A 14,974-nucleotide genomic window follows, 5' to 3' on the forward strand; every position below is an offset into this window, starting at 1 on the left:
GCCATTTATAAAGTGGCAATAAACTGTAATACTACTGTTAATACCTATATCGTTTTTAACATAAGAGTTATATTTATTATTCTTAGTTCGTGTGATACTGTTCTGGTATGTATAGATGAAGTAGAAGTGAGCTAGTTTGCAAGTTTCAACAACAGCAAAAGGCAGACAGAAACACCAACAATATGTAATAACCGATATGACTGACTATCGAATTAGTTGTGTATGGAAGTAGGGTTTCTATGCTCAGCTAATCTTCCTGCTGTATCACAAAAGTTTTGAATCATGTCACTTAGGAGGACAACATAGATTTAGTGAAGTACCAAGTGTAAATGCAAATACGTATATACATGTATAAATACATTCCAATTACTGCAATGCATTTAATTCTCAGGAAAAAACAGAACAAAACAAAAAAACTAATTTGTAGTTCTTGTATTCTGAATTATTCATGGGTTTCTGCATAAAAATAGGAACTTTGATCATTGTTTTTAGAATTTTAGAATGAGAAATTTTGTTGATAAGAATGAAATATAATGAATAGGCATATAGACAGATGTCTTTCTATTGCTCTATTAAAATTGAATTAGGTAGTATTAAAGTTAAGATCAGTCATTAGTAATCTATAAAATGAAATAGTCTAACCAAATATTGACACAATTGCTTCTGTTTCCTTCAGAAATTTGAGAGAAGCAAGAGATAATGCTGTTGCTGAAAAAGAGAGAGCTGTTACTGCTGAAAGAGATGCTTTAAGAAAGTATGACCAACTCTTAGAACAGTAAGTATCTTTTAAAAATGAAAATAAATCTTAAAATGCAAGTACATTTATACTCAAAGTTTTAAGGAAGAGGAATGACCCGTGTGGCTTTCTGCTTACAAAGAATAATTTGAATTACAAGAATTTTGTTTAAATGAAGTTACAGATTTAATTCTAGTAGGTTGTTTTTTGTTTGTTTGTTTGTTTGTTTTCCCATTACCAGCATGGTAACAATGTGGACATTTGATTCTTCTCTCACAATCCTGTAAAGACAGGCAGCCGTCATTATGCCTCTCACAGAAAAGGTGTATTTCATGCTGTGCCATAGAAGTGCTTAAACTCTGAACTTCTTTATTTTTTTTTCTGGTTGAAGATGTAAAGTTATCTATTATGATGACTTTTTCTAAAGTGTGGATAAAGAGCAACAGTCATGAACTGTTATGCTTATTACATGCTTCTTACTGTTCTCTTTCCTCCCTCTTTCATATTCAATATGTAAAGCACAGTATCTATATGAAGCTACAATTCCGTTCATATTGATAGGGGAAAACTGTTATTCTCTGCTGATTCACAAGCAGTTTGCTATCTTGCTTTGCAGCACCTTCTCTTTTTGCAAATTTAGAATATTAGATATGGTAAATAATGGGCTAATTTAAAACTACTGACCATAATCAAAGCTGTTCAGGGTAAGTTCATCATATGTGCTTAATCTTCGCGCTTGATTTGTTGTCAACATCTTTGTTCCATAAAGAAAAGCACAGTACTTTAACCAGCTATGCCACTCAGTCATCTTGTTAAAGGAAGTACTTGATGTAAACTTGTTTGCTTGGAGATGTTTTTAGCTGTGCTTAATAATCTGTTAATTAACAATAAAATGTTAATTTAAGGATAGGCACAAATTATTTAAAAACCTTTTTTTAATGCATAACTACATTACAGGGATAATACTAGTGAAGGATCTACATTGCCCCAGGATCACTCATGTGATGTGTCTTTTTTTTTTTTTTTTTTTTGCTATTTGTCATCATCTTGGTTAATACACTTGTGCTTCCATCCTACTATAATTTTTTCCATAAATAAGTATTCAAATAAAACTCCTATTTCCACTCTTAAAATGTTGATTAGTACAATTTTGGGAGTTCAAAGCAACAGGTTACTCCCCAGATGATTATGGTTGGTTTTTTTTTTAAAATCTGTTTAGGAAAATGAAAAGGCCATATTTCACATCTTTAAAATAAAGGCATAGCTTTAAAAATACCACTCTTCCAAGACCGTAGAGTTGTCAAGACTGTGACTTTCTCCACATTCCAAATAATTTATCAAAATTGTACTGCAAAATAATAAATTCACATAATAAGATGGAATGAAAAATTCCAACGTCTGAGTTTACAGTTCTATAGAACAAAGAAATTTTCTAACATAACCAGAACATCCACGAATAAAAAAGGAATACTTGTGTTGTCCATTATTGTATTTAAGTGAATATAACAGTTAGCTCTGCTTTATTGAAAACAAGTTGACTCATCGTAGTTTCCACTGGTATCATAATCTATATAAGCAAACATGTTTGAAAGCTTCAGGATTATGTGGAATGTTGACTGGCCTGAATTCTGGTTAAATTAAGCCCCTGGCAAATCTTGTGATCAGAAGTGTAACTAATGCCCAATTTACTAGTCAGGTGCAGTTATTTCCATTTTGCTTACTGATATAAGCAATAATAATAATAAAAAAAAGCAATAGCTTTTTGTAAATAGCTGCTTACAAATGCTGATAAAGTATTTAATGATAGTATTTGTGGAAGGCTATATTGATAAAGAATCTGCTGTTTCTACCTCAGAGTAGATCACTGTGATGTTAGGATGTAGTATTTGTTTCTTCTTTGATACTATACAGTTGTGAATTCTGTGTGAGAATATGCTTCATTTACCTCCAGTGAAATTAAAAAATCAATATTTTGGATTAAATTGCTGTCAATGTTAAACCTTGAAGGAAATTGATGACCAAATAGAAATGTTTTCATTTTGCTTCAAGTTGCTGATATTATTACTGTTTCTAATTTTAAAGCTATATTAACTCAAGTAACTCAATTGAATGTTTTGAGGTTGAATGGAGAGGGTCACTTCATAATACTTCCATCTTCTACTGCAAGGCTAAGTCGCAATACTAAATGTATGCCAACTTTTTCTTAGTTTGAATATTTCTTAAGTATTATTTTCAAAATAATGGCCATTAATCTCCTTACCAGAAAGCAAGCCAACAGAAAACTCCTTTGATTATTCACTTTGTTTAAACCTTGAGGAGTATAATTTCTTCTTCCAGAACTGTAGCTCAGCTTTATCTGTGTATCTGTGGAAACTGGTTTTATAAAAAAAAATCAGAAATATTGGGAATAGCAAGGAAACACCTATACAGTATACAGGTGTTTTTGGTTATATTTTGTTTTCTTGTGTTTTTTTTTTAATAAAATCTTTTTTTAGTGATCAAACAAGAAAATCTCAACTCTTCTTCAGTTAGTTTATTGCTGCTCATGGGATGTACTTGAAGTGATTTTTCTTGTTTTGTGTTTGGACTCATAAAATGAGATGTGCTGAAGATTGGTAATAGTTAAATACTAGTAGGAGAAGAAATACAATGTTCGCAGACATTTTTCTTCATCAAAATACACATTTTTGTCCATAGTTGAGGACAGTATTACCAGGCTACATAGACTTATTTTCTGATACACTGCAGCTACTCGATGTAAAACTGAACAGAAGCTGTAAAATACTGGGAATTTTCTTACTGTTTATTGTATGTGCTTTGTATCCCTTTAAAAACCTTGAATAAGAAATGTAAATATGTACCATGAAATCAGCTGTCTCACTCACCACAATTTTCAGGCACTCACTTAACTATTACAGTTTTCTAGTATTTTAGCTCGTGATATGACAATTCTGTTGTATTATCCAACTTATTCAGCCTCTTTTCATCATTGTCTTCGGTGAACTACCTACTACTGTTTATTTATTTTTTTATCTTAGCATTAAGTTTCAACGTTATTTAAACTATAGCATTCTGACTGTAAAATCTGTTATTGTAGCCATCACGTTTAGATTATCATTTCATCTTTCAAAATTCTGTTGCTGCATGGCATGTAATGTATAATACAAGTAGTACGGGATAAGGCCTGAAACAGATCTGGTAGCTTTAAAGCACAAAGGACATCGAAATCTAAATTAGGAATTAAAATCATTCTGTAAGTGTTTTTCCTCTGGGCGTATTTTCAGGAAGCTGTCTTCCGTGTAACATTCAAAACATTTTGACAGAACCCTAACTAAAGTTGAGGGTGAACCAGACCATTATGATACACACTTCTTCAATCTTAGTATCTCAATAACAATAAACGTTTTAGAATCAAGTGGGTAAATTCGGAATCTGATCACCTTCCTCTTAATTGGATAACTGGTAAAGAACAGTTTGTCTAACTAGGTGTTTATATGGTGGTCTGAGAAGGGAGTTAAAGCCTCATCATCTTGCGGACCTCCTAGTAAACCCATGGGAAACTCCCCAGAATATTAGACGTAGAGACTAACATTTATCTCAACTTTGGGCAGAGCTTGTCATCCACAGAGTCAAATTCAAACTGTTGAGAAAGAGGTATAAATGGGAAGCTAACTGCTACTCTTAGCCTGCTCCTCACTTGTTGGTAGTGACACCTGTTTGATGCAAGTAACACTCAACAATATGAAAAACACTAGCACATTGTTATATAGTGGAGGATAGCTAGTCTGTTTGATGAGTATTCTGTAAACGAGGAACCATCATGCTTGTGTTCATGAATGCTACCAAAACAATATACCTCTTTGAGCCAAGGTATTTTGAGCCAAGCCATGAGCTACCAGGAGCTGTTTGCCTTTGACAGTAGTCTATCCAGTATTGGGATACCCCTAACTGATGATAATTATATTGAAGACTTACCAAAGAAAAGGGACAATATGGTATTTACAGGTGGTATTTACAACTGATGAAACCATCATGAGAGTCTTTGTCATCCTGTGTGATGTTTGCTCTCTCTGTGAGATCAATCTGTCTGTTGACCAGGAGGAGAATAGGAAAATCAGGGCTGAAGAACTGACTTCCTTTTTGCATGATCTTATTTCTAGCTATTATTTCCTTTGGTCAGGGTTGGCTCAGAGTTGTTTACATTCAGGGACCAGCAATTTTTTTTTGAAACTATATGCCATCAACACTGAAATATTGCATCGCATACTAGACATTGAGATGTCTGTGTCCTTTAGCTTACGCTGAGGAAAGCTGCTTAAATACTTTCTGTTTTTTTAGCTAAATAAGCTGGTGGCACAGTAATGCCTACTTATGTGACTATCTGGTTAACCATAAGAATATTCTGTGAAGCAACTAAAATGAATGCGCAATTAATGTTTAATGCATAGTTAACCAGAGTTTAATTTCTTGCTAAGCAATAACTTGGTCTGTGGGATCCTTGTGACATGTTAGCAGAATTTTTAGCAAATAGTATGTAGCAGTATTGGCACTTAGATGTACTGTGATGTTTGAGTCCTGGGGATACCAGAATGGGGTGGTACTAGTTTGAGATATTTATGATATCAGTGAGTGTACAGTTGTGAAGTGTTTTTTTACATCTAAAAAAAAAAAAGTTACTTACAAGCCAAAGTTCAGCCAGACTTAATTGAGATGGGATTATTTATTCAGAATGGGGCTCTGAGAGCAGCACTAAATTAAAGTGGGGAGGTTGCGCTGCTGGTGGTGATTAGTGAGAGGATTTGTAATTCCAGAGAAAAGGTGTGGTGCGAGGAATTGAACAAATCTACCAGAGGTAGTATGGAAGGGTACATCTGATAGAGTTGTAGGCAGATTTTCAAACAAAAAACTTCTTTTGTAGATCTCCATAGTGCTAGGTAAAATTCTTAGATATTGCTCATGTGAACATATGTTGTCCACTCCTTTCATATTACCTCTGCTTGTTAGCAAGTTTTTGTAATTGAAATGAAGCTGATGATGATGACTGAAGATGATGTTGCACACAGTCTGCACAGACATTTTTGATGAAGCATGAAGAACGTAGGGACTGTGTATGCATGTGCCCTTACTAGGTAATCCAGAAGCAAAAAAAATTTGTAGCTTCTATCAGCTTCTCACCTACAGAATAAAAATACTTGCAGGCAGGAAAACTCGAGAGACTTTCTCTTAAGAGTGAGTAAGCATTTTAAACTTCATCATCAAATGGCAGAATAACTGTGGAAATAAAAGTATTGGAGATACTGTGTAAGTTCCTCTGAGATGAAGCTTGGGTGCCATGTAAAATACATACACATTTCAGTCATTTTAGTTTTTTCATAAAGTGTTAGATTTCATAACTTAGATATCAAATGTAAATTATGAAATGTAAAGCGTCCTTAATTTCCTTAACTACTGTTACTGTCTATTTGTATATCTTTTAAAATATTTGCATACTAAATACATGGTAAAAATGCTGCAACTTGTAGCTAATATTGTAACAGAAATACTACTGCATATATCTTTACTTAATGTAGTTTAAGCTTCGATGTGGAACTCTGCAGTTGTTTTCAAGGATATTCTGTTTCATGGAAGGTGTCCATTGCCATGGGTAAACAGATAAAAACAGTGATTCATCTGATTCATTCCTTCTGAAATTTTGCTTAATGTTAGTTGTGGCTTCTCTGGGATAGGAAACAGCTCTAGATAATAAGCTTAAAGATGATTTAGAAAGTTGCATTTTCCCATTTTTTCTTGGTTGCCAAAATCATTAGAATTGGTTTTGGATTGTAGAGAGAGGAAGAATTTTTCCTATTCAAATCCCTATGGGAAAAAGAAAACATTTTGATTGTGCAAAATGATACTGTGAGTAGTGAAAGTAATTAGAAGCCCTCATTCTTCTCTTCATGCTCCCTAACTTCAGACATATAAATGACTGTCAAATCTCCAACCATACTCTATATATTCTCTAGGATTAAAAAAAAGGTGACTGATCTAAATTTTATGTCTCTTTGAGATGCCCAAAATTAGATGAAGCTTAGATTGATGTCTTAATTATAAGATCTTTACATCTGGAACTACGTGAGGAATAACAGAATCACAGAATGACCAGGGTTGGAAGGGACCTCAAGAATCATGAATCTCCAACCCCCCTGCCACATGCAGGGTCACCAACCTCCCCATTTAATACCAGGCTGCCCAGGGCCCCATCCAATCTGGCCTTGAACACCTGCAGGGATGGGGCATCCATAACCTCTCTGGGCAGCCTGTTCCTGCACCTCACCACTCTCTCTGTAAAGAACTTCCCCCTGACATCCAACCTAAATCTTCCCTCCTTCAACTTAAAACCATTTCCACTTGTCCTGCAGTTATGAACCCGTTCAAAGAGTTGATTCCTCTCCACTTTATGGGCTCCATTTAGGTGCTGAAAGTCTGCAATGAGGTCACCCCGCAGCTTTCCTTTCTCCAGGCTGAACAAGCCCAGCTCCCTCAGCCTGTCTTTGTAACCTGTCTTCAGAGGGGAGGTGCTCCAGCCCCCCAGTCATCTTTGTAATATTACATTTTTTTTTGTAGCGTATTCATGAAGGACTTTTTTACTACAGGTGGTGTACTTTTTATAACATTGTGGCTTGGATTTGCACATTCCAGTACTGTTGCTTATGACACTGTTCCCATTCACAGGTTCTGGATTCTGGGTCTGATTTCTGTGTTATGTTGAAGTTTTGGGCTTTTTACAAAGCATTCCGTATGCGTAGATAATGAGGTAAATATGAGGTTTATTTTCTTGGAGCTGGATGGCTTCTCTCCATTAAAATAAAGAAATAGCTTTTTCAAGTAGTTCATTTGCTGCAAGGTACTTTCTTCATTAAAATGTGCAAATGAACAGAAGGTAGCTATGTTGTGGCAATCAGTGTGCCTGCTAATCTGCTTGTTTGGTTGGTTGGTTGATTTACTTCTTAAAGCAATCTCTAGTGTTTCTCTTGTTGATTTTCTCAAAAGGACAAAGCAGTTTTAATTTATCCATTGAAATATGCAAAAAATAATGGCAATCTTTTTTTTTATTATTGTAAAGTTGCTATCTTTTGGCAAAGTGATTTGTGAGTTATTTTTAAAAACAGCTTTTACATTTGTCTTTGTAAGTCTCTTTTGTAATGCCAGCTGTCTAAATCTTTTCATAAACTGCAGTTAAAGGAAGCATATTTTCCGTCATTATTTTAAAATATAATGTTTACTGGAAGGGCAGTCTAGTGAATTCCCACAGATGAAGTGTGAGTGCATTTCTCCCACTTGCAAATGAGTTCTTATTTCCTACAGTACATATTCTGATACCACAGTGAGTCATTTTCATCATGTTTTAGTTTAGCTTCTAAAACATTTTAAAACTTGGCAGATGCATGTAAATGAGCTATGCATCCAGTTTTAGAAACTGCTTCCAAATAATCTACTAACATGATGACTGTGAATAGACCTTTTAGAATGCAGAAGTGTTCTTTGTGATAAGCCTAAAATCATTTGCAGAGACCTTTTTGTTGCTGTTATTGATGATGATGTTTGTTTTTATCTTTAGCATGTTTCAGTTTAACTATTCAGGAAATCAGACAAAATACTTTGGTGAAAGACGCTTGAGTTTTATAGACAAAGTGTTGTTAAATGGATTGTTTTAGCCAAGCAAGTGGTAGCTTTCTTTGCAAACTGAACCTTGTAAAATTTCATGCTATTTTATTTTTAAGTCTACAATTTTCTTATTGCCATCTCTGTTTTAAAATGCTGTTATTATGCCATGTGTTATTCTATATCTTAATCTGCTCCTTAATGTGTAAGCTTGGCAATTTCATAATTTGAATATTAAAACTCATTACTAAATAGCTCATACGTTTAAAAGAAAATTATGAGTAACAGGAGTAGAATGGGAGGAAAATTAGGAAGACATAACAGGCATAGTTAGATTAAATTAAATAAAAAAAACCTCTCATTTGTCAGAAAATATTTTAATATTTTTATTTATCAGTTACTTAAATAATATTTGTTATTTTAAGTTTCCTGTCTTGGTTTTCTGGTGTCTGGAAAATTTATTATTATGAGAGCTTAAATACTTTATTCAGTTGTTAATACCCTATGTTTAGATGCACTCCCATTTCTGCAGTCTGGATTTGGATGCCATCCTAAATTTTCTCCAGTTGTTGGCAGCATTTGTTTTGCCAGTCTGATATTCACAGTAGAGCTAACTTTGCAAATCTGTGGTTCTCTCCTCCAGCTTTAACCATATGCATGTATTCCACATTGCAACACAATATTATCACTAAGTTGCTCTTACTGTAATTGCTACCCTTAAAAATATCTTCAGCATTTTAATAGAAGCAGAAGAAGATGGGGAAAACATTTTAAACATTTTAAACTTGGATTACTAAGGCTTTCATTGTATATTTCCCCAAATCCTTTTTCCATTGGTTGTGCCACATAACATATATAGGAAACCTACTTCAAAACCCTGTAACATCCTCCATTGTCTTGAATGCATTTAACTTTTCATCCAGGAGAATTTTTTTTATTTTTAAAGTTTGGGAGAAGTTAATTTAGGGAATCAAGAGTCAATTATTTTGTGAGAGAAAATGAGACAATATTCTACTATATTTGTTATGAAGCTTACAAAAAATTAATGGTAGGCAAAAGAGAAAATGTAATAAGGATGAGGGGTGGGAAAAAGCCATAATGAGAATGAAAATGAGAAGAGACAAAAGAGCAGTCTTGAAAACTTTATTGTTTAGGATTCATGCTATTTGCCAGTCTTACTCTTTGGAAGAATTATCAGTGCCAAGCAGGCACAAGACTTGTGTGAAGGGATTTAGTAATTGAAGGCAGTGTATTAGTGGTGGTAAAGTCCATTTCTCTGTTCTGCCCACATAGTTCTGTCCAGCTATTTTCAGAGGCTGAAACTGTGAATCTTATCAATCTTAATTTCTATGCATTTTGCTTAGTCAAGGTGAATACCTCTTTTTGATTCTAAAATATTTTTACCAGTTAATTTTTTGGCTGATGCTTTACTAGAACCCTTGAAAATACTGTGGTTTTGTTTCCTAGTAAAAGTCAGTTTAGTTCGTAACACCATTTCAGATTTTATTTTTAAATGTAATCGACTGATAGACTTTGTATGAATTTGGAAATTAATTTTTGAGAAAAGCAGTTAAGTGCAACATGGATGTGACTTGCAGCACTCTTGTTTAACTTCATATTCTTGCACTGGGATGAAATAAGTCATGCCTACAAAATACTTGTTTTCCCCCACTGGCTTAGAAAAGAAGTCTACATGATTAGCTCAGATCACAGAATAATAGAATAGTGTGGGTTGGAAGGGATCTTTAAGATCACCTAGTTCCAGCCTCCTGCTATAGGCAGGGACACCTCCCTCTAGACCATGCTCATAGCCCCATCCAGCCTGGACTTCAATGCTTCCAGAGAGGAGGCATTCACAACTTCTCTGGGCAACCTGTTCCAGTGTCTCACCACCCTCATAATAAAGAATTTCTTCCTAATATTTAGTCTAAATCTATCATCTTCCAGTTCAAAACTGTTTCCCCTTGTCCTTCACCAACATTTCTACTGAGTCCTGTTCTATACAGAATATTTAAATATTTGTCAGATGTTGATCATTAAATTAAACCTTTTCATTGCAAGTACAGTAATTTTATTTTTTTTTAATGAACTGTAGTGTATTCCATGATTAGTAGAGAAACAGAAGTTCATTGAGTTTATATATACAGTTGTGATTATACAGAGGATTAAATCTGATTAATGAACCTGCAAAATGTGGGAAGACATGCTTCAAAATTAGCTCATGTTAATTAGGTACTTCACATACATGTAAGTTTCTCTGGTTCTAAATGTATAACAATACCGTTAAGGAAAGTATGCATAACTATATTTAAATTTTAGTGCATTGTTGATGAGTACAGATTTTGCACGTACGAATGGTTTTCCAGCAGGTTGCCACAGTAACATCTGGGGGCAGATTTTCCTTGACTAGATTCCACTGAAGTCTTACCAATACCTTTTGTTCTCAAGCACCACCTAACCTCAGAGGCACTTAAAATCAGCCTGAATTCCAAGTTGGAGCAGATCTGGATGGAATTCGGCGTACATACTCGGAAGTGTCCTGGTTTGGAAACCTAAGTACTTATTTTGATAAGGGCAGGAAGGTGCTTGAACTCTGTTCAAGTCCCTGGAGGGTGTTTTTTTATTAGGTTGTAGCTAACTCATGCAATAGAACTGAGTTCACTCCAGAGCACTGTTAGTAGTGGTAATTGCTAAGCTTGCCTCTTTTTTTAACATGTTGCGAGCACTCATCCAGGAAGTTCAAGACTTTGGTCCTTTCCCTCTCTTTCTCCCTAGTTACTTGTTATTACTAGGATGTTAGTCCATTTGCCTGAACAACTGGCAGCAAGTGTTGCTATGAGTTAACTCTGTGTGGGTCAAAGCAAATGGTGCAAAAGAGAACAATAAGTTATTTTTGGTTTTGTGAAATCTAATCGTACAAATACACACAAAACCATAAAAATACAGTTAAAATACACGTTTCAGAAAAGTTATATTTACACACAGCTGTAAGGCTTTTTGCATTTATTTTTCCATTATTTAAATAAAAACACTGATGTGGATACTGGAAATAAAAAAGTTTACTTGTAACATTTATAAGCCTTACAAACTTTACAGAGAATGAACCTCCAGGATGTTTCATTCTTTTGTCATTTCTTATAATCATATTTTCATAAATTAAACAAATTTCCACTATTCCTAGTGGGAGCTATTTTAGTTGTAAGTGTTCAGATGAGATTTTAATTCCTGTTATAATGTTATTTTCCTGGATTTTAGCAAGTAGTTCTGGTGCCAGCATTAGTCCTTAAATATCTGTTGTTTTGGATGCTTACCTGCTCATTAAAGTCCTTGTCAGATTTGATTTTTCTACTGTAGCTTATCTCATTTCTCATGGGATAGGTTCCTTGTTGTCTTCAACATATGATTAGCATTTTGTTTAGTCTTGACCTTACTTCAACATAGATCTGAAGTGTTCCAGTTAATTTCCTGCTGTATCTTTTATGATACCATCATTTCCACTGGATGTACCATAGTGATTCCTGGAATTGTATGCTTTTTGCATAGCTGGATCATATTAATAGTTCAGTTATCCCGAAGTCATGTGATGTATCTAGATCTTTTTGCTCCATCTTCTCTCTCTTCTAAGCATCTGGATTTTGGGTCAGAATAGTTAGTGTCTTCTGTTTTCTAGGCCTGCTCTAAGTCCTGGATTTGTATATGTATTCTTACTTATTTTTATATGGTTATGTTACTCATTTATAAATCACCCTCCAGCTCATTAGAGAGGCACATCATTCTGGAAGGTGTGCGGCCTTTTTGCTTCAAGTTCTAAACATTACAACTCATCTAAATGTAAGTGTACTAAGAAGAGTAGCAAATGTACAAGATATTGTTATAGTCAGTGGAGACTTAGTAAATGCAGTTAGCGAGGTTTAGAGAGCTTTTCAGCTGACCAAATAAAAGTTGCTGTTTCAGGGCTGCAGGGTTCATTGGTTATATTGAGGACCTAACTTACACACAGATACCTGTTCACCTCTCTAGGCAGCCTGTGCTCTTATCACCCACACGGTACATAAGTGCTTCCTGGTGTTCTGAGGGAACTTCCTGTGTTGTAGTTTGTATCTGTTGCCTCTGATTCTACCGCTGGGCACTGCTCCATCCTCTTTGCACCTTCCCATCAGATATGCATGTTCATTGACAGCGTTCTTGCTGATCCTTCCCTTGTCCAGGCTAAACAGTCTTAAGTCTCTCAGACTTTCAGAGAATCTCCAGTACCATAATTTACATGACCTTTCATTGGGCTCTCTCCATAATGTCCCTGTACCAGTGGACTCAGAACTGGACACAATACTCCAGATCTGGCCTTCCAGTGCTCAGCAGAGGGGAAGAATCGCTTCTCTTGACCTGCTGGCAGTACTTTGCCTGGTACAGCTAAGGATACCACTAGCCTTCTTTGCATCCTGGACACACTACTAACTCCTGTTCAACTTGGTGTCTACCAGGTCTTGCAAGTATCTTTCTGCAGAGCTGCTTTCCAGCTGATCTGCATCCAGCATGTACTGGTGTCTGGGGTTGTTCCTCCCTTGTTACAGGACTCTGCATTTCTTGATGAGCTTCATGAAGTTATTGTCAGACCTGTCCTGGCCTGTCCCCCTCTGGATGGCAGTACAACCCTTTGGTACAACAGTCACTCTCCACTCAGTTTTGTGTCATCAGTAAGTTTGCTGAGGGTGCACTGCCCCATCTTCTAGATCACTAACAGTAATTATGTTGAACAGGACTGGACCTTTTGGGTACACTGTTAGTTACTGGCGTCCAACTAGACTTCATACCACTGACCACTAGCCCCTTTACCTGACCATTTAGTTTTCAGTCCACTTCACACTGTTTATCAACCTTCCTCCATCAGCTTCTCTGTGAAGATTTTACAGAATACAGCATAAAAATGTTTAATGTCCTAAACACAAGCATCCAGTATCAAATAGGGTATTTGGATGTTCACAGGGTTGACACATAGCATTTGCACTTTTGAAGCAGCGGTTAAACTGGATGGAATTCTTAAGTCATGAGTGGGGGAGTAATTGAGTCAAACCTGTAAATTTTGACAAGTTTAATCACAACTCCAAATGCATAATGAATTTGTAGAATTATGTATATAGCCACCTTTCCATTGCTTATATAGAGGATAAAAGCATTCTTTACTTTTTTTGTTTTTTTATTTACTTGTTTATTTTTATTTAATGGACAAGCAAGGAGAAAAAGAACAGCAGCAAAATTTCTCACAATAACTGTTGTACCAGATTTCTAGACAAGCTGAAGTATAGGAGGAATCCATATTACATTTGGAAATAACCAAACAAGAAGAGTAGGCAGTTTTTAATAAGGATCTTCAAAGCACTTTTATTGTCAATTATTTTGGGGTTGCAGCCACTGTATTTTATTACATTAGCCAGGATGATAAACGGCATTAGAGAGATTGTCAGCAAAAATCTGTTTTGGTGCACATAGAATCTCTTTGCTCAAATTCTAAGCCAGAAGATAAAGCACGTTCAGGTACAGAAATACTTAGCTGTTGTAGTCACTAATTTCTTAGTAGTTCTGAGATAGTTGGCTACAATATAAATGATTGTTTAAGTGTTACCATGGACTCATTTTAGCATGAAATGGACAGGACATGTATTTGTGGTGTGACACTGAACTGGCAAAATATTAATATTTTTATTATCTTTGTACTCAGAAGTAGAAGAAGAACTGTGCAGAACATTATCCTTATCATGTATTTCTGTTCTTAGTTGTCATAAATGTATACAGTGGATATAGCAATTAACTATATTATGTAGGCAAATAACACTCTTTAATTTAGAAACTATAAGCAGCTAGTACAATAATACAATAAAAGGCGATGTCACATGAATGTCAGAGAATCTGTATTAATGTAACCCCTACAGCAATTTCATAAAGAAAGAATTTGAAGCTTTTGAAAACTACCTTTAGTGAAATTCGGTTGATATGAAATAGAAAGCAATCTTAGGTCAGCAGGACAAGAGTGATTGGCAGTAAGAAGGTTTCATTTCTATTTTTCTGTCCTGAGATACAACACAATTGCCTGAGCAAAGATTACTGAAACATGTTTTTCATCTACATTAATTTTTTTAAAAAAATTGTTCAACAATTCAGCAATGCCTCAGTAGCAAATAAAAACTGAATTACTTAGAAAAAGGAAAAGAAATCTCAAAAGTTACAATTTTGGCTCTAGTATATGTTTCTAGTCAATGTGAATTTTTATTATTGAATTGGGAAAAATGTAAGATTCACTAAACTGAGAATACTTGTAAGTTGATTCCCTGTCTGGGCTTTTTTGTCTTTTAACAGGTCTTACAAACCTGTCCAAGGGTTTCTGTTTTTGTCTTTTTCATTATTTATTTTTTTTTCTGTATTCACTAGTCACAAAAAAGCATGAAACAAATTACTCTGCCTCTCTTAATTTTTTTGTTTTCATAAATTAGAAATCTACCAATTTTAATAATAATGAAAATGTTGACTAGCATTACTTTTTGATTTTTAGAAGTCCATAGGTTTTACTCGGATTTGTTTTGTAATTACTAGCCATGTGGT

The 14,974-nt window shown here is 34.9% G+C and overlaps 1 protein-coding gene across 2 annotated transcripts in view; it reads left to right on the plus strand.

Annotated features, from left to right (window-relative positions):
• PIBF1 (progesterone immunomodulatory binding factor 1) overlaps positions 1–14,974 on the plus strand; it is a 152,503-nt gene that overhangs the window by 50,760 nt on the left and 86,769 nt on the right. For both annotated transcript variants that reach the window (XM_042867776.1, XM_042867777.1), the window contains exon 9: positions 677–775. In XM_042867776.1, coding sequence (XP_042723710.1) covers positions 677–775 — 99 coding nt within the window. The remainder of the gene's footprint in view (positions 1–676; positions 776–14,974) is intronic.

Source organism: Lagopus leucura, unplaced genomic scaffold (assembly GCF_019238085.1).
Source record: "Lagopus leucura isolate 7727_CA_CO unplaced genomic scaffold, USGS_WTPT01 Super-Scaffold_100001, whole genome shotgun sequence".
NCBI lineage: Eukaryota > Metazoa > Chordata > Aves > Galliformes > Phasianidae > Lagopus > Lagopus leucura.